A 23011-nucleotide genomic window follows, 5' to 3' on the forward strand; every position below is an offset into this window, starting at 1 on the left:
TTGTAGAGTTGGAAGGGAACCCAGGGTCATCTAGTCCAACCCCCTGCAATGCAGGAATCCCAGCTAATGGTTTTGCATATAATCATAGTATTGTAGGGTTAGAAAAGACCCCAGGGTCATGTAGTCTAAACCATTGCAATGCAGAAATATGTATGGGTTCTTCATCCTGGTCTTTCTCTGGCGAGTGAACCATAGCATGTCTACATCTTTTGGGTAAGCTTTGGCTTTCTTTGCAGTGAGAAAGGTCAACTTGCAGCAGCATGCATATAACCTGTGTGTGTTTCTACCCACACCCAGGTGATCTTGGACATGAGTCAGTATGAAAACATTGTGGTAAAACGAGCGCTGGATTCCAACACGGCTTTTCTCAAGAAGCTCAGCATTACCTCTGTCCCTTCGTCTTACCTGATCTATCCCAATGGATCCCATGGATTAATCAATGTGTAAGTGTGAGCGGGGGTGAGTTGGGATGTGGTGAATTTCAGGAGGGACAAATGTGAGGTTCTGCACTTGGGCAGGAATAACCTGATGCACTAATATAAGATGGGTTGCCAGCAGTCCATGTGAAAAGGATCCAGGGGTCTTAGTAGACTGCAAAGTTCACACTACACAAGTCAACAGTGTGATTCAGCAGCAAAAAAAGCTATTGCTATTCTAGTATTGGCAGAAGTATTGTGTCCAGATCAAGCAAAGTGATAGTACTGCTCTCCTCTCCCTAGGTCAGGCCACACCTGGAGTACCGTGTCCAGTTGATGATCAAGGGCCTGGAAACCAAGCCTAATGAGGAAAAGTTGAGGGAGCTGGTATATTTAGCTTGGAGAAGAGGAGAAAGGATAGCCAGCTTCAAATATTTAAAGAGCTGTTACGTGTAAGACAAAGCAAGCTTGTTTTCTGCTACTTCAGAGGGGAAAACCCAAACCAATGGATTCAAATGACAAGAAAGGAGATTAAAGCTAAATGTTAGAAAGAACTTTAGGAGGGTAAGAGCTGTTTGACTGTGGAACGGATTCCCTCGGAAGCTAGTGGACTGTCCTTCCTTTTAAGCAGAGGTCGGGTGGCCATCTGTCAGTGGTGCTTTAGCTGTGCTTCCCGCATTGCAGGGGGCTGGGCTTGATGACCCTTGGGGTCACTTTCAACTCTACAGTTTTCTGAATGTAAGAAGAGTGTGGAGATTAGTAAACATTTCCTGTTGCAAATGTGCACATTCTTGAAAGCAACCCCCTGCCCTGTGAACAGCTAATAAACCTTTTGCCAGTGATTATTGTGGAGAAGGGAAGCGGGATCTAGAAACAGCTACCTTATTAAAATGGCAAAGAAACTGCTTTGGTCACCCTATATGATGATCTCTGTCAGGAGAGAGACAGGGGAAATGTTTCCCTGTTAATTTTCCTTGACCTCTTTGATACCAGTGATCATGGGATCCTTCTGGAGTGACTGCCTGAGTTAGGGATGGGTGGCTTCTCTTTGCAGTGGTTCTGGTCCTACTTTGATGGTCGTTTTTACAAAGTGATGCATGGGGAGTTCTCTTTGGATGTGCAGCCTTCAATTCAAGGTTCCTCCGGGTTTGATCTTTTCCCTCATGCTGTTTAATATCTACCGAAACAGCTGATTGAGGTTATCTGGAGTTTTGGAGTATGTTGTCTGCAATATGCTGATGACACACAGCTCTACAGGGGTGGCAGTGGAAGTGCAGGTCTGTTATCTTGCTTTGGTAATATGCTGTAGAAGAGCTAACAAACTGAAGCTCAATCCCAATAAGACTGAGGCACTGTTAGTGGATAGCTTACTAGAGTGGATGGATGGGGATGTCCTGCTCTTGATGGAGTTATGCTCCCTCTGAAGGAATGGGTAAACACCTTGTGGGTGCTTCTGGATCCATTGTTGTTGCTTGAAGCTCAGGCGATGTTGGTGGTGCAGAGTGACTTTCATCAGCTTTGGCTGGTAGCCCAACTTCACCCCCATCTGGACAGGAATAGCCTAAGTTCTGTTCTTTATGCTCTGGAAAACTCTAGGTTAGATTACTGCAACATGTTTTATGTGGGGCTGCCTCTCAAGATGGTTTGAAACTTCAGTTAGTGCAGAATTTGCTAGCCTGGTTGCTTACTAGGGCAAGGCAGTTTGAGCAAGTAACACCAATCTTGACCTGACTGCACTGGCTGCTAATTGGTTTCCAGGCCCAATTGAAAGTGCTGGTTTTGACCTATAAAGACTTAAATGACTCAGGACTATAATACCTCAAGTGCCACCTCTCCCCACATGAACCAACCAAGACCCTGCAATCACCATCTGAAGCCCTTCTTCACTTTACAAGAGTTCCTGAAGTTGGCAACATGATAATGGGCCTTTCCTGTGGTGGCTCCCTGTTTGTGGGATGCTGTTCCCAGGGAGGCTCGCCTGGCGCCTTCATTACATATCTTTAGCTGCCAGGCAAAAGCATTTTTATTCTCCCTGGCCTTTTAAACTGCGTATGGGGTTGGTGGGTAATTGTTTTGTTTGTAACTATGTTATGTATTTTTGTACCATAAACTGCCCTGTGATCTTCAGGTTGAGAGTGGTATATAAATTTAAAAAATGATAATGGTAGTAATAAAATATTCATCATGCATAAATCTGTGTAGTAAGATATTTTCTCAGAGGCAATATTTTCCCCTGTAACCTTCAGAGGAGAATTTCTCTTGAGCCCAATGAAGCTTCTGTCTTCTGTCAATACACTGTTGTTCCTCTCTGCCTGTTGAGCTTCAGCTGTTCTTAACTTTTGCACTGTCCTTCCATACACAGTTTGAAGCCGCTTCGGTCTTTCTTTTCTTCCTATTTAAAGTCACTCCCTGGCGTCGGAAGAAAACCTCCACCAACACCCATCAGGCAAAACCAAGAAGAAAACCAGGACATCAAAAAGTGGAAAGACTTTGACAAGTAAGTGGTGCTGCTGGGCTCCCACTTTCATGGCAAACAGCTAAGGGCTGAGTAGAGCTCACCTCTGCTCAGAGTAGATCCCCTGAAATGAAAAGGCCTGAGATATGGACATCTGTCAAATATGCTTTAGTTGGATGTCCATGAGTTCTGTTGTTATGACCTTTCTCTATCCACCATGTCAGGCATAATTTTTAAAACTACCATGTCACCTTTTACTTTTCTTTTCTCTAAAAAGTCCCAAACACTGCAACTTTTCCTCATAAGAGAGTCAATCCATCCCCTTGAGAATTTTGGTTGCCCTTTTCTGAACCTTTTCCAGTTTTACAATAACCTTTTTGAGGCCATCAGAACTATCTACAGTGTTGCAAATGTGGTCACACCAAAGTTTTGTATAATCCAACTTTTTTTGGGGGGGGGGGGAGGAAGACTTGCTGCTAACATGCTTTGTTTATTGCAAGGGAGGAGGTAGTGTCAGTATTTGCCCCGAGATGCAGCATACAAAAGGGCCTGGGGTGTGCAGATCTCCCCCAGGCATGTGTGTGTGAGAGAGAGAGGGAGAGTGATTCTGCATGCCTGATACTGAAATGAAGTGGAAAGGTCTTGCAGGTGGTGGCCCCTTTGCTCATGCACCTGCAGCAGATGTGGGCACATCACCATTTCAGAACTCTGCCTAAGAGCCAGGTTATTGTGAAAGCATTTCCATGATATTTGCTTTTGCTTGGATGACCCCCAGCAAAAGTTTTGAAACTCTGACATTTCAAAAGCCACTAAAAAACCCCTAATATCTGTCTGGACCATGTCCAGCCTTGAGGAATGTGGACATCTCTGAGCAGCTGAGTAACCCAACAGGAGGCTTGTGGTGAAAGAAGCAGTTTACGCCCTGGCAAATCTTCTGTCCATTGAGATCAGCCCTCTGAAGCAAGCAGGTATACACAAACCATCCAAGAATGCTGTAGACCACAAGTTTAACATGGGCCAACAGTGATGCAGCAGCAAAAAAAGCTAATACAATTCTAGGCTGCATCAACTGTAGAATAGTATTCAGAGCAAGGGAAGTAATAGTACCTCTGTATTGTGCCTTGGTCATACCACACCTGGAGTACTGTGTCCTGTTCTGGGTGCCACAATTTAAGAAGGATATTGACAAGCTGGAATGCATGCAGAGGAGGGTGACCAAGATGATCAAGGGTCTGGAAACCAAGCCTTATGTGCAATTGTTTAGGGAGCTGGGTATGTTTACCATATAGGAGAGGTGACTGAGAAGAGATTTGATTGCCCTCTTCAAATACCTAATGTGCTGTCACATGGAAGACAGTTTCTGCTGCTCCAGAGGGGAAGACCCCCACTTCTGAGGCAAGGAATGAATCTTAGCACATATTGGCTACTTCTGGGAAAATACAGTAACCTCAGAGCACAGACTGCTAAGGATAAACCCTCTTTTTGACATGTTGGTAATGTCAGTTCTCCAGTGCTTTTTCTTTCTTTCTGGCAAACCAACTCATCTTCCCCTTTTAAAATTCCCATTCACCATGTGTGTTGCCTGTTTTCCAGATCCAAGTTGTACATGGCTGACCTTGAGTCCGGATTGCATTACTTGCTCAGGATCGAGCTCGCCACTCATAAGACTCTGGAAGGAGCCAAGCTGAAGACCTTCAAGGATGTTGTTACACTGTTTGCCAAGGTAAACGTTTCTGATTTTTTTATTGCATTTGGTAAGAGCACCATAAATCTGGCCCCATGGAGGACTCTGCATCAGCCGGAGTAAACATCCAATAAAGTAAACTTTGATGTGTTTATGTGGAGGAGAAGAATTAATAGCCACCAACCCTGCAGCCCATCGCAAAGGTCAAATTAAAACCAAGGCTGCTTGTTGCTGCCTTGCAAAAGCAGCAAATCAAAAAAGTTGTGGAAAATGGCTTCTTTATAAAGCAGATTACAGGATATGATATGAGAGCCATCTTCAAATATCTATAGGGCTGTCACGTGGAAGATGGAGCAACTGGCAGGAGCGAGCCAGCAGTAAATCACACTGTTCATGTTGTAGTTAACTCTTTATTAGCAAGAAGAGGATCTGCACAGACTTGGCAAAATGTCAGGCCTAATGAGCACAGGAACTTATACCTCTAGGTCTTGCCCCATGAATTAGTTGCTGAGACTTAAGGCCCCTGCCTCCCCACAGCCACCTATGTCTCCTCTCCAGAATTTTTTCACAGCAATAGATGACTGTGCCTGCGTGCCTGTCTTTGCTACTCCTGGTTCATTCCTCTTCTGGTTCTGAGAGACTGGCGGGTAGGGAGTTTGTCACAGCAGGAGGGGGAGACACCCATGACTCTTCAGCAGCCTGACTCTTCTCTGCCTCTTAGCCTCTCTCCTACCACCCTCCTGTTTCAGCTTCTGTCTCTGTTTCTGGACTTCTCTCTGCCACAGACTCTCCCTGCTCACTAAGCCTGTCACCTCTTCAGCTTCTGACACCTTCTCTTCCTAGTCTCCCTCTGACCACTCATGGTTTTCCAACCATCACCCCCCAGGCTCCAGTGGTTCTTCCTACCATTCTTCTGTGTCCAACCAGTCCATGACATCAAGCTTTATTTCTCCTGCTCTGGAGGTTAGGACCTGAACCAACAGATTCAAATTGCAAGAAAGGAGATTTCAATCAATATTAGGAAGAACTTTCTGATAGTGAGAGCTGTTTGACAATGGTTTGAACTCCCTCAGGAGGTGGTGGTCTCTCTTTCCTTGGAGGTTTTTAAGCAGAGGTTGAATGGCCATTTGTTAGGGATGCTTTAGTTGTGATTCCTGCATTGCAGGGGGTTGGACTAGATGATCCTTGGGGTCCCTTCCAACTCTACAGCTCTATGATTCTATGAAAAATCCAGACATTCATTTTCTGAAATCAAGACTACATGTCTTTCTCTCCCAATAGAGCTGAAGGAATTGCAGCCTGCATTCTGTTGATGTGACCTGGGCTTTATCCTCCCCTATCCCTAAGATTTTAACTCCATTTTGTTGAGCCTAAATATCTCAGTGTGAAAACAGCTGGGCTGATGCCAGATTACTGGGTGTCTTATACTGTACTTGCTTTTTCTAAAGAATAGCACTCAGAGCATCGCTAAGTCGCTGGGATCTTTGCTCAGTGTTCAGGCTTCGGATTTTGATTATTGCAGGATTAGCTCCTTGGCTGCTAATGCTGCTTGCAGCAACTCTGCTTCCTAAGACCTGAGCTCCTTTCTGCTCCCTCTGAGAAGCCTTCTGAGTGCTCTTTGAGATTTGTGTGGGGAATCTGGTGTGAATTTTGCTGCCTGAAAGCTGTCTCTCCTTATTTCACATACAGGGAAGAGGATCAAACTGATTCTTTGCCTTCTTCCTTTCTCTTTGTTGTTGCTGTAAAGTTTCATTTTATAATGGAAGATCATTATCTAATAATCAAGTCCAGTTCCAACTGAAGCAGTCAAGCGGCCCCATGTGGGCCAAGATGATCTCAAAGGTAAACTGGTCCCAAGAGGTTAAGGGCTTTGTATACTAATGGAAATCCCTTCAACTTCACCCGGTAGCAAATGGACAGCCAGTGCAGATCTCTGAGCGGGGGTGTTATATGCTGACAAGTCCTCACTCCTGTCAGCAATCATGCTGCAGTGTTCTGCACTGACTGCAGCCTCTGGATCAAGCACAAGGGAAGCCCCACATTGCAGCAATCAATCTAAGAAACCCAATACAGTAAGGCTAAAAATAGGTTAAAACTATAAAATCAGAATACAGCTAAAAATTCTGCTAGAATAAATAAGTCTTCACTAAGTGCCAAAAGTTCAGCAGGAAGAGGAGGTGCTGCCTGACCTTAGGATTTCCACAAAACCTGGTGCACAATCATGGGTGCAGCAGGGGTTCCTGGTGGGTAAAGGAAAAGTGGAGCAACCCACTTGTTTACCACTCAGGGGTTTCTGGATCAGCTTGATCCAAAATTAATGAGACTGAATCTTTTTGAGGATACTAATGTAGATATATTGTCAGAAGAATTTGTCTTGGCAGCTTGAATAGTCACTGCTACTCAATGGGAAACAGCCCTGAACCTTACACTGGACACTTGGTACCACTTGCTATAGAACAGAGCAATAATAGAGAAAATAACACATAATTGGAGATTTCAATGAGAAGTAGAACCTCCAGACACTTTAAAAATGACTTGGCATTCTTTTATGACATGGGGCCACTTAACTGCTTCAGTTGGCAGAACTAGCATTATTACATAATACCTGTTCTGCTTTTGTCAGAACTCGATCATTTAGTGTGGCAGCAGCTATGCTTTGTCACTCACTCCATGCCTATTGATATCAAGCAGGTGTCTCCACTCTATTGTTTTCAGCACCTGCTAAAAATATTCTTGTTTAGACAAGCCTACCAAGATGCTTAGAATGTGTGGATTTTAATCTGTTTTATTATTTTATTTTTTTGTAGGTTTTAAACTATTGATTTTCTTGGTTTATCTTTAGGGTGGGGTGGTTTTTTTGCACTCAAGTGGTGTATAAATTTTAGGAAATAAATAAGATAAATATTTTTCTTAGACAGAAATAAAGACACTGGTCATCACTGCACCTTGAGGCACCAAGTTCCATAAATTATTATTCATTACTTGAAGGAACAGCTTCTTGTTTTGCCTCTCCTAGTGTAAAAAGTAAGCAGGGCTGCTTTTTTGCCGCTTTTTACAATGCATGAATCATGCTTGCGCTGCCTTCCATCACCACTTTTTCCAATTCTGTTTAATCTTCATAGAAGGAGCAAAGATGGCGGACAGTGTCCGTCTGTGAGAATAAATTTCTAAGATGTGGTTAACCTTCTCATCTTTCATGCAGCTGTTTCCTGGCCAGCAGCCCGTGATGAAGTTGCTGGAGACCTTGCAAGTGTGGCTACTCAGCCTCCCACTGGACAAAATCCCGTATGATGCCATCCTTGATCTGCTCAACAACAAGATGCGGGTAAGCCCCAACTAGCTCTTGGCATAAATGGCTGCTATAGCAAATGTGGGATGGAGTTGTGTGATCCAATGCACTGCTGCCTGACAACTTTGCTTCACAAAGAGCATTTTCAACAGTTCTTGTGAGCTGTGTGTCCCATAATGCCTGGCAGTTGGATCATAGAATTGTAGAGTTGGAAGAATCATGTAGGGTCATGTAGTCATCCCCTCTGAAGCAGCAAAAAACAAGCTTGCTCCATTTTCCTTGTGACAGCCTGTCAGACATTTGAAGCTGACTGTGATCTCAACTCTCTGTCCCCTCTAGGATAAACGTACCCACCTCCCACAACTGTTCCTTTTTAAGGCTTGGTTTCAACTAGCTCTTGATCCTCCTCCTTGCCCTCCTCTGCACACCCTCTAACTTGTTAATTGCATTCAATCAGACCAAAGGCCCCTCTAGGCCAGCATCCTGTGCTCAGAATGGTCATCCAGGTACTACTTTGAAAGCCCTCAAGCTGGACCATGGGCACAGTCGCCCCACTTCCAATTCCAGCAATCTGGTGTAGAGAGGTGTAACCACCTCCCAGTGCCTGATATTTTTATTTATTTTGGTTAGAAAATTTGTAGTTCACTGTTTATGGAAAGAAAACCTCAAAGCAATTTGCCCTGGTGATTGTACATGTCCATCATGGTCTCCTGGCAGAATCATCTACAGGTCTTGTCACTATTGCTGATATTGGTGGTGGTGGTGGTGTTTAGAGCCTTTCAAAGAGATGCTGAAAAGACAGTCAGTTACAATAATCCCAGCTTGTCCAGGTGTTTATGAACATAATAAGAGCCTGCTGGATCAGGCCAGTGGCCGATCTAGCTCTGCTTCCTGTTCTCATAGTGGCCCAACAGTTGCCTGTGGGATACCAGGATTTGAGCACAAGAGCAGTCTCCCCTCTTGCGGTTTCCAGAAACTGGGATTCTGAAGCATTGCTGCCTCTGACTGTGGAGGGCAGCGCATAACCATCCTGGCTAGTAGCCATTGATAACTCTCCCCTCCATGAATTTGTTGAATCCTCTTTTAAAAGCATCCAAGTTGGTGGTCCTCAGTGCCTCATGTGGGAAAGAATTCTACAGTCAAATAGGACCTTGTTTTATCTGTTCTGAATCTTCCAGCATTCAGCTTCATTGGATGTCCATGAGTTCTGGTGTTGTGAGAGGTAGAAAAACTTTCATGTTGCCTCTTAACAAACCTTTTCTCTAGATTAAGAAGTCCCAAACAGTGCAACCTTTCCTCCTTGGGAACATGTACCACCCCCTTTATCATTTTGGTTGGCCTTTTCCAAACTTTTTCCAAATCTGTAATCCCATTTTTGAGTTGAGGTAATCAGAACTGCGCACTGTCTTCCAAAGATTTATATAATGACATGATGATACTGGTAGTTTTGTTTAACACATACTGGCTCTTTCTAGATCTCTGGGCTGTTCCTGCCCAGCCGCATCCAGTGGGTCGGGTGCCAGGGCAGCCGGGCAGAGCTGCGGGGATACCCTTGCTCCTTCTGGAAGCTCTTTCATATGCTGACTGTCCAGGCGGCTGTCCGGCCACAGGTCCTGCTCCACACAGGTAGGAGATGGCTGGTCCCTCTGAGAGTCTAAGGCAGCTCTCCAGGGATGCTTTGCACTACCACTCTCATCAGCCTCAGCATCATTGCTGACTGGGGCTGATGGGAGCTGTAGTCCAAAGCCTCTCTGGAAGGCACCAGTTAGAGGAAGGCTGATTTTAGGAGTGGGGGAGCGGGTCTGGCATCCTTTGGGCATGCACTGCAGTTAGAAGCAGTCAGCTCAAGTGCAACAGAAAGTGTTGGGGTTCTGGGGAAAGCACTGGCCTCCCTGCTTCTTGCAACCATGCACTGAAAGCTGGATCACTTGTTTGCACAGGAGCAAAGTAAGGGAGCTGCCTAAGTGCTGTCTTTGTGTGATGAGCATGTTTGCAAAAACATTTGGCTCAGTCGCAGAAAAGGCTGCGTCATAAAAAGATGAGGAGTGTATGACAGGCTAGAGCTGCAATTCAGCATCATAGAACTGTAGAATTGTAGAGATGGAAGGGACACCAAGGGCCATCTAGTTCAACCTCCCCCCGCCCAACAGGAATCTTAATGAAAGCATCCATGGCATATGGCCATCCAACATCTATTTAAAAACTCGCAATGAAGAAGAGTCCTCCACCTTCCAAGGGAGACCATTCCACTGTCAAACAGCTCTTACTGTCAGAAAGGTCCTCTAGTCAGAATCTCCTTTCTTGCCATTTGAATGTGCTGGTTTGGGTCCTCCCCTGCAGAGCAGCAGAAAAGAAGCTTGCTCCATATTTGTGTGACATCCTTTAGATATTTGAAGATGGCTATCATATATTCTTTAAGTTTCCTGTCCTCCAAGCTAAGCATCCCCAGCTCCCTTCACTGTTCCTCATAAGTCCTTGTTTCCACAAATTCCAGCTTCTCCATATCTTAAATTGTGGTGCCCTTAAGTGGACACAAGACTCCAGGTGGGGTCTGACCAAGTCAGAATAGTACTATTACTTTCATTGATTGAAACTCTACTATTGATGCAGTGTAGAATAGCATTAGTTTTTTTGCTGCTGCATCACACTTTTGGCTCGTATCAGGACTGCTAAATCTTTCTCACATGTACTGCTGTCAAACCAGATGTCCCGCATGCTTTATTTGTGCACCTGGTTATTCTTGCCTAAGTGCAGAACCTGACATTTGTCCATATTGAATTTCCTTTGCCAACTCTTCCATTCCAGATGAAGGTTGAAAGTTGAAGGTCTGCATGTCTCTGTGTGTCTTCCACATACTTTGCCGTCCGTTGAAACCAGGCCACATTTTTTTATCGCTTCTTACGGCAAAAGAATTGGGTCAGGCGGCCGGATTAGGTCTTGGGAGGTGTTCCCCCCCCTTATTGCTTGCTTTTAAATCCCATCTACTAAAAAGCCGGATTCTCCCCCTAATCCTGCCAGCCGCAGGTGGGCTTTGATGGGACTTGCCCACTTTAAAGATTAGGGTTACCCTGAATCGCAGCAGTTTGGGGGCGGGTGACGGCAGCTGTTTACACAAGATGCATCCCTCGCCTGGTCAAAGGAAGGAGCCTTTTTCGTGGAGTCTTTCCGTCTGTCTTAAACCCCTCAAGAGTGGTGCGGAGAAATGGTGATCTAAGCAATCCCCTCTGAATAATTCACCCATATTTATCCAGATGAGCCAGCCCTGTGCTTTGCTGCCCAAGATCCTTCTGCAAATCTTACTGCAAAACAGCTCTGTGGAGAGATTTTGAACTCCCTCAGAAAGCAGTGGACTCTCCTTCATTGGCAGTTTCGAATAAGAATTTGGCCACCTGTCGGGGATGCATTAGTTGTGATTCCCACTTTGCAGGGTGTTAGACCGGGGACTGGATGACAGTTGGGAGTCCCTTTCAATTCTACAATTCTTTGCTGCTATGATTCTGTATTCCTCCTTGTTCTATGATTCTGTGCTCCACAGGGTAGGACCCAATCCAATGGATTTAAATGAATCATAGTATCATAGAGTTGGAAAGGATGCTGAGGGTCATCTAGTCCAACCCCCTGCAATGCAGGATCCTCCACCAAAGCATCACAGACAGGTCCTCTGACAGATGGCCATCCAACCTCTGCTTAAAAACGTCCAAAGGAGAGTTTATCATTTCTCAAAGGAGTCTGTTCCAATGTCAAACAGCTCTTACTATTGGAAAGTTCTTCCTTGTTTAGTCAAGTTCTTGTGACTTGAATCGATTGGTTCAAGTCCTGCCCTTCAGAGCAGGAGAAATCAAGCTTGCTCCATTGTCCATATGAGAGCCTTTTAGATATTTGAAGATGGTTATCATATCTCCTCTCAGTCTCCTCTTTTCCAGGCTAAACATACCCACCTCCTTCAACTGTTCCTCTTAAGGCTTGGTTTCCAGACCCTTGATCATCTTGGTCGCCCTCTGTTGCAAATGCTTTAGATTTCCAATATCCTTCTTAAATTGTGGCACTCAGACCTGGACACAGGACTCCAGGTGGGGTCTGACCCAAGGCAGAATAGAGTGGTACTATGACTTCCCTTGATCTGGATCCTATATTTCTGTCGATTCAGCTTAGAATAGCCTTAGCTTTTTTTTGCTGCTGCTGCTGCATCACACTGTTGGCTCATACTAGGACCCCTAGATCCTTTTCACATGTACTACTAGCAAGCCGGGTGTCCCCCATCTGATATTTGTGCAGCTGGTTCTTCCCACCTAAGTACAGAATCTGAAGTTTGTCCCTATTAAAATTTATTCTGTTACTTTGGACCCAGTTCTCCAAACAGTTACGGTCATCTTGAATCCTGATTCTGTTTTCTATGGCATTAGCTAATGAGGAGAAATTAAAAGAAAGGAGATTCCAAGTCAACATTAGGAGTAACTTTCTTATGGCAGGAGCCACTTGACAGTGGAATAGACTCCTGCAGAAGGTGGAGGTCCTGGAGAAGCAGAGCAAGGCTAAGAAAAATAATTTTAAAATGAAAAAAATATTTTTGTGTGTGTATGTGTGTGACACCCACCCACCCAAAACTCTTCCCTTAATTGTCTAGCTTAAGGCATCTCTCAAATTTCACAACCAATTATTTAAAAATATTTGAAAATGTTAATGTAATCTATATCTTGTGTTCCTTTTTGAATCTGTGGACTTTGTCTGATCATTGCCAACACATTCCACACATTTCCAAGTCCTCCTTCATGATGGATGACAAATCACCCTGTAGTCCCATTTCTATTGAGCTGCAGGTGAATCAGCCCAAATGCAATGGGGGATGTTGATGGGCACCGCTTGTTTTAGAATTTGGTTTTGATTCAGCCTTGCTGGCTTTCTACCTCTCATTGCAGGTTTTGAAGGCAACCCCCAGGTGGTTCTGCAGGTCCTGAGGAAGTACATTCGGGATTTCTTTGGGTGCCGAGCGTGCTCTCAGCACTTTGAAGAGATGGCTGAGGAGTCACTGAAGGATGTGAATACCCTGGATGAGGCCGTGCTGTGGCTCTGGGAGAAGCACAACGTTGTGAACGCCCGTCTGGCAGGTGTGAAAGCAGAACTGGGACAAGATGACCAGTCTCTCCTTGGGCTTTCAGAAAAGGGGAACCCAAATGATCAAGGGGGTGGAGTGACTCCTCCATGAGGAAAGGTTGCAGTGTTTGGGTCTTTTAGTTTAGAGAAAAGACAAGTAAGAAGCAACATGATAAGAGTTTGTAATATTTCTCCCTCTCTCCTGATGCTAGAACTCATGGACATCTGGTGTCGGAAGGATTAGTAGAGAGAAAAGAAAGTACCGTATTTTTCGCCCTATAGGACGCACCGGCCCATAGGACGCACCTAGTTTTTTGGGGGGGAAATCAAGGAAAATTTCCCCCCCCCCAGGTTTGCGCAGCCATCCCCAAGCTAGAAGAGGGAGATGGAGCGCTCGGTCTCCCTCTTCTGCCTTCAGGGACAGCCTCTCTAGCCTCTGTGGGGCAGCGGCTTGCCCTGCTGTCCCCCGAGTTTGTGGGGCTGGCGGGGGGGAGAAGCAAGCTTGCTTCTCCTCCCCCCCCGCCAGCCTCCAGACCAGGTCCGGGAATAGCGGGGTGGTGGCACTCCGCCTCCCCGCTATCCCCCGAGCTTGTGGGGCTGGCGGGGGAGAGAAGCAAGCTTGCTTCTCCCCCCCCCCCCCCCGCCAGCCTCCAGATCAGGTCGGGGAATAGCGGGGTGGCGGCGCTCCGGCTCCCCGCTATCCCCCGAGCTTGTGGCCTGCAGGCTGCTGCCCGCAAACCTTGCGAGCCCGCGGGACCTCCTGCCGGGCTTGCAAGACTTGCGGATAGCTTCCTGAAGCCTGGAGAGCGAGAGGGGTTGGTGCGCACCTTCATTTTTGGAGGGGAAAAAGTGCGTCCTATAGGGCGAAAAATACGGTACTTCTACAGAACTTGCTCCCGAAGGAGGCAATGACAGCCATCAACTTGGATAGCTTTAAGAGAGGATTAGACAATTTCACCAGTCACAGTGGCTATACTCTGTCCACAGTAAGAGACAGCAGTGCCTCTGAAATCTCAGTTGTTGAAAACCATGGGAGGGGAGAGGGTCTTTGCACTTGGTTCCTGATTCCTGACTTCCCACAGGGAACTGTTCAGCTCCTGTAAGAACAGGATGCTGTCCCAGATGGGCCATTGGCCTGATCCAGCAGGCCATGTTCTATGTTCTTATGTTCTTATATTAACATATTTATTCATCCAGTAATTCTAACTGACCCACAAACGTAACTATGCCTGGTCTGTATACCATGCTTAAACCAGAATTTCCCAATTCAAGCTGTCACAGGAAGCTGTGGTCTAACAAACCATGGCAATCTGTTCCTCCAAACTGAGAATGGTAAGAAGTGTCCTGGGAAACAGAATGGCAGACTGGAACTTTGAACAAGAGGCATTCCAAGCAGCACCATTGGACTGCAGGGCCCACTTGTGTGGACACCAAGTATTAAAGAGTGAAAGCCATAGCTCCAAAAATGGAACTTTGATTATAAACAACATAAAGACATAAGAAGAGCCTGCTGGATCAGGCCAGTGGCCCATCTAGTCCAGCATCTTGTCCTCACAGTGGCCAACCTGTTGGCCCAATGGGAAATGTGCAAGCAGGATCCAAGCACAAGAGCCCTCCCCATTTCTCCATTTGCTTCATAAGGGAGTCACTCCATCTCCTTGATTGTTTTCCATCTCCCTTTTAAAGTGAGCCCACCAGAACTGTCTGCAGCCTTCCAAACGTCATTGCACCAAAGATTTGTATTAACAGTATTATTATATTGGCAGTTTGACAAGTGATTTGTAAAGCAAATTCACTTTTTTAATTCTTTGGTTTGTAATCCGTCCATCTGACATAATAATAATAATAATAATAATAATAATAATAATAATAATAATAAATAATTTATTATTTATACCCCGCCCATCTGGCTGAGTTTCCCCAGCCACTCTGGGCGGCTCCCAATCAGTGTTAAAAACAGTACAGCATTACATATTAAAAACTTCCCTGAACAGGGCTGCCTTAAGATGTCTTCTGAATGTCAGGTAATTCTTTATCTCTTTGACATCTGATGGGAGGGCGTTCCACAGGGTGGGCGCCACTACCGAGAAGGCCCTCTGTCTGGTTCCCTGTAGCCTCACTTCTCGCAATGAGGGAACCGCCAGAAGGCCCTCGGTGCTGGATCTCAGTGTCCGGGCTGAACGATGGGGGTGGAGACGCCCCTTCAGGTATACAGGACCGAGGCCGTTTAGGGCTTTAAAGGTCAGCACCAACACTTTGAATCGTGCTCGGAAACGTACTGGGAGCCAGTGCAGATCTCTCAGAACCGGTGTTATGTGGTCCCGACATGAATACTTTAGTTGCAATTTCTTCATTGCAGGGGGTTGGGATAGATGGCCTTTCGGGTCCCTTCCAACTCTACAATTATATGATTCTGTGATTCATGCATTGCTCCTGAACTAATTCTCTACCCCTTCTTGACAGGCGGCTTGAACGAAGACCCAAAATTCCCTAAGCTCCAGTGGCCGACACCAGACATTTGCCCTCTTTGCCACGAAAAAAGAAATGGCCTGCATGCCTGGAATGAAGCCCAAGTCCTTCAGTTCTTGAAGCGTCACTACAGCAGTGACAACATTCTCTACACCTACACTGAGGAGGGATCCAAAGAAGAGGGAGACGAAAACTCCCATAAGAAAAACGTCAGAAAGAATGAAGAATGGATCCCTAATCTGGAACGACAGCTGGATCCTGAGTCTCACGTATTGGACATATTACTAGCCAAAGACCAAAACAAGCCTTTGGCCAAGGAGGAAATAAAGCCAGCTGTCTCCTTCCTGGGGCTAGGGTTCTCCAGTGTCGACATGAGCCTCTGCATTGTCCTTTACATTGCATCCTCTTTCTTCCTGATGATCATGTACTTTTTTTTCCGGATGAGGTCCAAGCGCCGGAAATTGTGGCATCCCCGTCCATATGTTTAGGCCAGAAGGAAGCCCCGGTTTCTCTCTTGGCCTGCAGCTTTAAGGTTTTTGATCAGGGATTTTTTCTTCTTCTCAAAAAGCAGTATTTCTTGTTCTGGGAAAGGGCTTTCCCTCCTTCCAAGTGTTCATCTACTGCTCTTCCTGGAGTTCCCTGTTGTGGGATGGACTGGATTTGAAACATGTGCCTGTAACTGCCAAACACACACATCACACAGACATTAAAGTGTTTCAGACATTAAAGTGTTTCCGCTGGTCTTGCACACCTTGGTTTCTTGAAGTGTAGGGAGTTTGTTTTTGAAACAGGTTTCAAAAATATTTCCTGAATACTCTGCTGTGGGGAGGCTTGCTAATCCAGCTTGCCCCAGGTGGAATGCTCAGCCCTTTGGAAACATGGATCACACTGGAATGATGGGGCAGCCGGGGGCAGCAGCTTGAGAAAGTACTATAAATAATAATAGAATTTTCTTCTTCTTCTTCTTCTTCTTCTTCTTCTTCTTCTTCTTCTTCTTCTTCTTCTTCTTCTATTTATATCCCAAGTTTTCCCCAGACTGGGATTCTAGGTGACATCCACAAATTAAAACAACATGGATGAAATGTGAAAAGCCAAAAACATCTAAAATATATTATTTAAAAGATAATTTTCTTTTGCTGATTACAGCCTCTGGGAGTTCGTGATCAAGTCTTGTAAATAGGGACGTATGGCGGGGGATTGGAGGAGACTGAAGAGTGTGAGCTTGTTTCTTTTGGATTAAGGCTGGTTGCTTGTCTGAGCTGTTTGGAAGCTTGATTGTGAGTTTGTGGCTGTGGCTGTGTGCTCTCCTAGAGCACATGGTCTGAGGGGCTGTGGCCACTGCTGAGAAGAAGACAGGCTGAAGGAGGCAGTAAGTTGGAAGAGGAGTTAGCAGCCAGCAGCAGTTCTGCTTAACTGCAGCTTCTGGGAGCTCATGGACAGGGTGTTTGTGAGGGTGTTTAGTGGGAGAGTTTAAGGGGGAAGCCCAGAGTGCTGTCTCATGGTGTGTGTAGAACCAAGAGACATGGAGAGTGAGGGAGCTGCTGCAGTGACCTGCAACACCTGTGCCATGTTTGTCTTCCTGCTGGAGAACGTGCAAAAGTACACTAGTAGCAAGTGCAAGCTGGTTGCCTTGCTGGAAGAGAAGGTCCAGCAACTTGAGGCTGACCTATCCACTCTTGGAGCTACTGGGCAAGATGAGGAATTTCTCAATTGAGCAGAGTAGACTGTGGTGTTATTTTGAGTAGGTTGTCAGCAATATGCCAATGACACACAGCTCTGCTCTCCTTTACATCTGCAGGTGTGGCAGTGGATGTGCTGGTCTGTTACCTTGCTTCAGTAATATGCTGTAGGAGAGCCAACAAACTGAAGCTTTATCCCAATAAGACTGAGGCACTGTTATGGGGTGGTTCCCTAAATAGCATGGGTGGGAGGTTGCCTGCTGTTGATGGGATTACATTCCTTCTGAAGGAGCATATACATAGCTTTGGGGTACTTCTGGATCCTTTGTGGTTCCTTGAGGCTCAGGTGGCCTCAGTGGCTCAGAGTGCCTTCCATCAACTTCTGCTGGTGGCCCATCTGCACCCCTATCTGGACAGGGATAGCCTAACTTGTTTGTCTGTGCTCTGGTAATCTTTAGGTTGGATTACTGCAACCTGTTATATGTGGGGCTGCTTCTGAAGATGGTTTGGAAACCTAGCTGGTGCAGAATTCAGTGGCCAGGTTGCTCACTGGGGCAAGACTGTTGGGAACATATTTCACTGCTCCTGGCCTGGCTGCACTGGCTGCCAATTAGTTTCTGGGCCAAATTTAAAGTGCTGTTTTTGACTTGTAAACCTTAATTGGCTCAGGACCAGAATACAAGGACTAGCTCTTCCCCTATGAACCAGCTAGGACCCTGCAATCATCATCTGAGGCCCTTTGTGTGCTTTCACAAGAGGTCCAGATGCTGGAAACAGGAGAACAGGTCTTTTCCACAGTGGCTTCCTGCTTGTGGGATGCTGTTCCCAAGGAGGCTCACCTGGCACCTTCATTACATATCTTTAGGCACCAAACAAAAACATTTTTCAGTAACCAGACCTTTGGCTGATTGACATTATATGGTCTTTTAAATGTTTTTGTGGGAGGAGGGTTATTGTTTTTGTTTTACTGTGTATTTTGTGTTCTCATTTTGCATTTGTGAACTGTCCTGATCTTCAGATCAAGGCTGTTATACAAATTTATTAAATAATAAAAAATAAAGAAGGTCGCCCATTCCAGGAGATGAATCCCTGGAGGAATGTGGCACATGGAAGCAGAATTGTCAGCAGCCATGCTGTGTCACTGGAACTGCAAAATCCATGCTGTGCCCTCACCTTGGACACTGATTCTGCACCAAGGGAGTAAGGGTAACAGTTGCAGACCTCAGAACACACTGAGGAGGCTGTGGGAGATACTATGTACAAAACAAACCCTGTCACTCCCCAGAGGAGGAAGAGAAGTGTGGGGGTTATAGGTGACTCACTGCTGAGGGGGGCAGAGGCAGAATGTGTGGAAGTAACAGTATATCCTGGAGGGGGGCAGACAAGCTGCTTCCAGGTGCAAAGAGTCAGAATGTGACAGAGAAGTTGCCAAGTCTTATAAAGCCCACTGACCACAACCCCTTCCTTTAGATTCATGTAGGTGCAAATAAAACTGCCAGACACAGCCTTCAGTGTATAGCAGGGGACTCTGGGCAGGAAGCTGAAGGGCCTTGGAGCACTGGTGGTTTTTTCAACACTCCTTCCTGTTGAAGGACGTGCCCCAGGAAGAGAGAAGAAAATACCTGAAGTAGACCACTGGCTGCTCAGGTGGTGTTGTTAGGAAAGTTTGGCTTCTTGGGCCATGGTCTCTGCTTCTTTGAGGAAGGCCTTCTGGCAGGAAATGGGTTAACAAGAATGTGCTTGCTAAGGGTCTCATGAACCTAATAAGGAGAGCTGTAAGCTAAATCTTGAGGGGGAGGGAGACAATACAGTGGTACCTCGGGTTACATACGCTTCAGGTTACAGACGTTTCAGGTTACAGACTCCACTAACCCTCGGGTTAGGAACTTTGCTTCAGGATGAGAACAGAAATCATGCTCCAGCAGCGTGGCGGCCCTATTAGCTAAAGTGGTACCTCAGGTTAAGAACAGTTTCAGGTTAAGAATGGACCTCCAGAATGAATTAAGTTCTTAACCCGGGGTACCACTGTATTACAAACCGCAGGGGAACACCTGGTTCTGGGGATAATAGCTTCATCAATGCATAAGAAACTGAGTTGGTGCTCCAGAAACCTACTAAAGTTGGCCTTAACAGCTCTGGAGTGTAGGACTCCAATGGCTTCCAGTTGCAAGAAAGGAAATTCCAAATAAACACCAGAGAGAACTTTCTGGCAGTAAGAGCTGTTCTATAGTGGCTTGGAACTCCTTGGAAGGTTGTAGACTCTCCTTTGAAGGTTTTTCAGCAGAGGTTGGATGGACATCTGTCATGGATGCTTTAGTTGATTTTCCTGCATTGCAGGGGGTTAGACTAGATGACCCCCAGCATCTCTTCCAATTGTATAATTATACGATTCTATGAATAGGTAAAAAACAATTAAACCATAAAAGATTAAAACAAACAAATTAAAGCAAGGACACATACAGCAGTATGAGAAGCCGTTGTTGTTGTTGTTGCTGCTGTTGTTGTTTTCAGTTCTTAAAGGCCTGCTGGAATAATACTGTGTTTACCTGCCAGGGGAAGGACAGCAAGGAGGAAGCCAGTCTAATTTCACTAGGATGGGAGTGCCAGAGTTGTCTGGGAGCAGTAACCAAGAATACAATCTTTCAGACACAGTGGACATTTAAACCCTAAGCCTTCCCACAAAGAATCCTGGGCACTATAGTTTGCTGAGGGTGCAGGAAACTAGATTTGTGATAGGTAAACAACAGATCCCAAGATTTATTAGGAGAAGCCACGCGCTTTAAATACATGGGGAAGGCTGCTGTGGACTAGGCCCTTCCAAAATGGACAACGTTTTTAAAAAAGGAAATGGCTGTGCAGTGAGCTTCCCTGTGGTCAGTGGAGCTTGATCTCAAGAGGTTTGTGGTTCTGATTTTGTTTTGAGATTTTGCAGGCAGTTTTGCAAATCCACATGGTGTCTGGCTACCAAGTTTGCAAGGAGCATCTTTCCTTGGAGGTTTTTAAGCAGAGGTTGGATGGCCATCTGTCATGGATGCTTCAGTTGTGATTCCTGCATTGAAGGGGGTTGGGCTAGATGACCCTTGGGGGTTCCTCCCAACCCTACAATTCTATTATTCTAACCTGCCATCTACATGTTTCTCCTTTCTGAGTTATGAGCCACATTTACTTCCCTCTCTATGTGCTGCTTTCACGGCCTCCATTTAATCACAGAACTGTAGAGTTGGAAGGGACAGCAAGGGCTATCTAGTCCAACTCCCTGGATGTAGTTTGCATGTTTGCTTCCACCCCTCTTTCTTACCTGTAAGGTACTTGGTTCTTTGCTCTCTGGCACCACCTACTGCCCAAAGCAGGTGGTGGTTTTTGTCCTCTCTTAACTGCCTCTCTTTTGCCCCTCTTTCACTTGACCCCAGCAAAAGAGTGTTCTTATGCTGAAATCCTGCTCAGGGGCTTCCCTCTGGAGCATCTAGTTAGCCACTTTGAGTATATTATATGACCACCTTGAGCTCCTTGGAAGAAAAGTGGGATAGAATAGCAATCAATCAACCCCCTTTGGTGAACCTGTACACTCTGGAAGGCAGCAGAAACTGAATCTGCTCCAGGATTGATTATAGTTGGTGAAGAGAGGGAGGTTCTCCCATGTCTTCCTAGACTTTAAGCACCAGTTATCCTGCTCTTATTAGTATGCAAGCTTTCTTCACATAGGATCAGAATTGTATAGCTGGAAGGCACTCCAAGGGCCATCTAGACCAACCCCCGCCATGCGGGAATCCCAGCTAGCATCCTTGGCATATGGCTATCCAAGCTCTGCTTAAAAACCTCCAATAAAAATGAGGGAGCAGCTGGACTCTGGTTGGAAGCAGCAGAGGCTACCCAACTGACTTATGGACTACACTCTGGATTTGTGTAGGGTTTGCTCCTTAACCATTTCTTCTCCCCAAGATATCCTGCAAGACAGTGGAGGTTTGATGAGCCCCATCTGCCCCTCACTTCCCTCTACAGCACTTGCAGAAACTGCCTTATTCACCGTTGGACCCACTATTGGTCTCATCTGCTGGAGCCCGTCTTTGCATGCAGGGGAAGTCCCTAACTCGGAGCTTTCCAAACTTTTCATGCTGGTGACACACTTTTTAGACGTGCATCATTTTGTAACACAGTAATAAAATTTTACTAGCAAAGCAGGGGTTAGACTAGTCAATTTCCAGCCCTGGAAGGAGTGTGGGGAGTGTTCACACGACACACCTACACACATGAAGTAAAGGTAAAGGTAAAGGTACCCCTGCCCGTACGGGCCAGTCTTGACAGACTCTGGGGTTGTGCGCCCATCTCACTTAAGAGGCCAGGGGCCAGCGTTGTCCGGAGACACTTCCGGGTCACGTGGCCAGCGTGACATCGCTGCTCTGGCGAGCCAGAGCCGCACACGGAAACGCCGTTTACCTTCCCGCTGGTAAGCGGTCCCTATTTATCTACTTGCACCCGGAGGTGCTTTCGAACTGCTAGGTTGGCAGGCGCTGGGACCGAGCAGCAGGAGCGCACCCCGCCGCAGGGATTCGAACCGCCGACCTTTCGATCGGCAAGTCCTAGGCACTGAGACACACATGAAACCTCTACCCTAATTCATCAAGGGTTTGAGATACATCAGCTACTCTCACCTGGTTTAGCCGGCCAGTCAAAGTAATTTAATGGGGTGTGGCTGTTGTTACAAGATGACAGCATCTAGGAGCCACAGGTAAGATTTGAGGACAGGGTGGGGACCAAAGGTGGGCAAACTATCCCAGAAGTAGCAGACCATGTCCTCCACCAGAGGCATTACTCCTCCTCTAACACCTCATATACCCTGGATTATTGTTATTTATGGTCATAATTAATCAATGATCTGGGCAATATCACACAGTTTACCATAGAAGCCCTGCCCTGCCCCAGGTAATGAAACTGAGCTCCTCCACCAGGAAGAGGTGAGAGTCTCATCTGGGTGCCCTTCAATTCAAGGATGGTCATAGAATCATGGAACTGTAGAGGTGGAAGGGTCCCCTAAGTGTCATCTAGTTGAACCCCCTGCTATGAAGGAATCACAGCTAAAGAATCACTGACATTGCCATTCAACTTCTGCTTTAAAAACTTCCAAAGAAGGAGAGTCTTACCTTCAGAAAGTTATTCCTGATATTTAGTAGGATTCTCCTTTCTTCTTACTTGAAGTTTTTGGTTCAGGTTCTATCCCCAAGAGCAGGAGAAAACAAGCTTGTTCTATCTTCCAAGTGACAGCCCTTTAGATATCTGAAGATGGCTGTCATATCCCCTCTCCTCTTCTCCAGAATAAACATCCCTATCATCCTCAACTGTTCCTCATAAGATTTCAATACCTTTGAGAATCTTGGTCGCTCTGCTCTGTATGGGATGGGTTTTAATGGATAGAAGAGTATATATTGCAATTTCTCATTCCAGGCACCTATATGTGTGGGTTGGACAAAGTTTCAAAATACTTGAGGCAAAATTAAAAGCATGGGAATTGGGTTCAAAACCTTGTTTTCAGCAGGTTCAGCTATGAAGTAAGCTGGCTCCCCCTTTCTTACCCCACTTAACAAAAATATCAGGCAACAATTGTAAAGTAAGTTTAAAAATAAGATTCATCTTATAATCATGCATTGGTTCACAGCAACAGTAGCAGTAACAGCTATAACCAGCTTCAGGCATGTGTCTAAAACTGGAGCAAGGAAGAGGCATGTCTACATCTAACACTGGTCAAAGGAAGAGAGAGGGAGGCGGGACAAGAAGTATCAATATACTACTTTCTCTCCTGGAGAAGAAGGGAAATGACATCACACAGAGCCCTTTCTACCAATGGTATTTCTATGGTCTGAGTATCTGTGCATCAGCAATACAGCTCTATGGCCTTAGCCATTTCTCATGCTAACTAGTAAGAATATGCATTTG

The 23011-nt window shown here is 45.8% G+C and overlaps 1 protein-coding gene across 2 annotated transcripts in view; it reads left to right on the forward strand.

The window, feature by feature from the left end:
- The window catches only part of QSOX2 (quiescin sulfhydryl oxidase 2), a 28349-nt gene extending 12217 nt beyond the window's left edge, over nt 1-16132 (forward strand). For both annotated transcript variants that reach the window (XM_079961310.1, XM_079961309.1), the window contains exons 6-12: nt 298-443; nt 2779-2913; nt 4465-4594; nt 7758-7880; nt 9320-9470; nt 12761-12949; nt 15399-16132. In XM_079961310.1, coding sequence (XP_079817436.1) covers nt 298-443; nt 2779-2913; nt 4465-4594; nt 7758-7880; nt 9320-9470; nt 12761-12949; nt 15399-15892 — 1368 coding nt within the window. In that variant the 3' untranslated portion in view covers nt 15893-16132. The remainder of the gene's footprint in view (nt 1-297; nt 444-2778; nt 2914-4464; nt 4595-7757; nt 7881-9319; nt 9471-12760; nt 12950-15398) is intronic.
- Nucleotides 16133-23011: the final 6879 nt, after the last annotated feature.

This window comes from Podarcis cretensis, assembly GCF_951804945.1.
Source record: "Podarcis cretensis genome assembly, chromosome: Z".
Classification (NCBI taxonomy): Eukaryota; Metazoa; Chordata; class Lepidosauria; order Squamata; family Lacertidae; genus Podarcis; species Podarcis cretensis.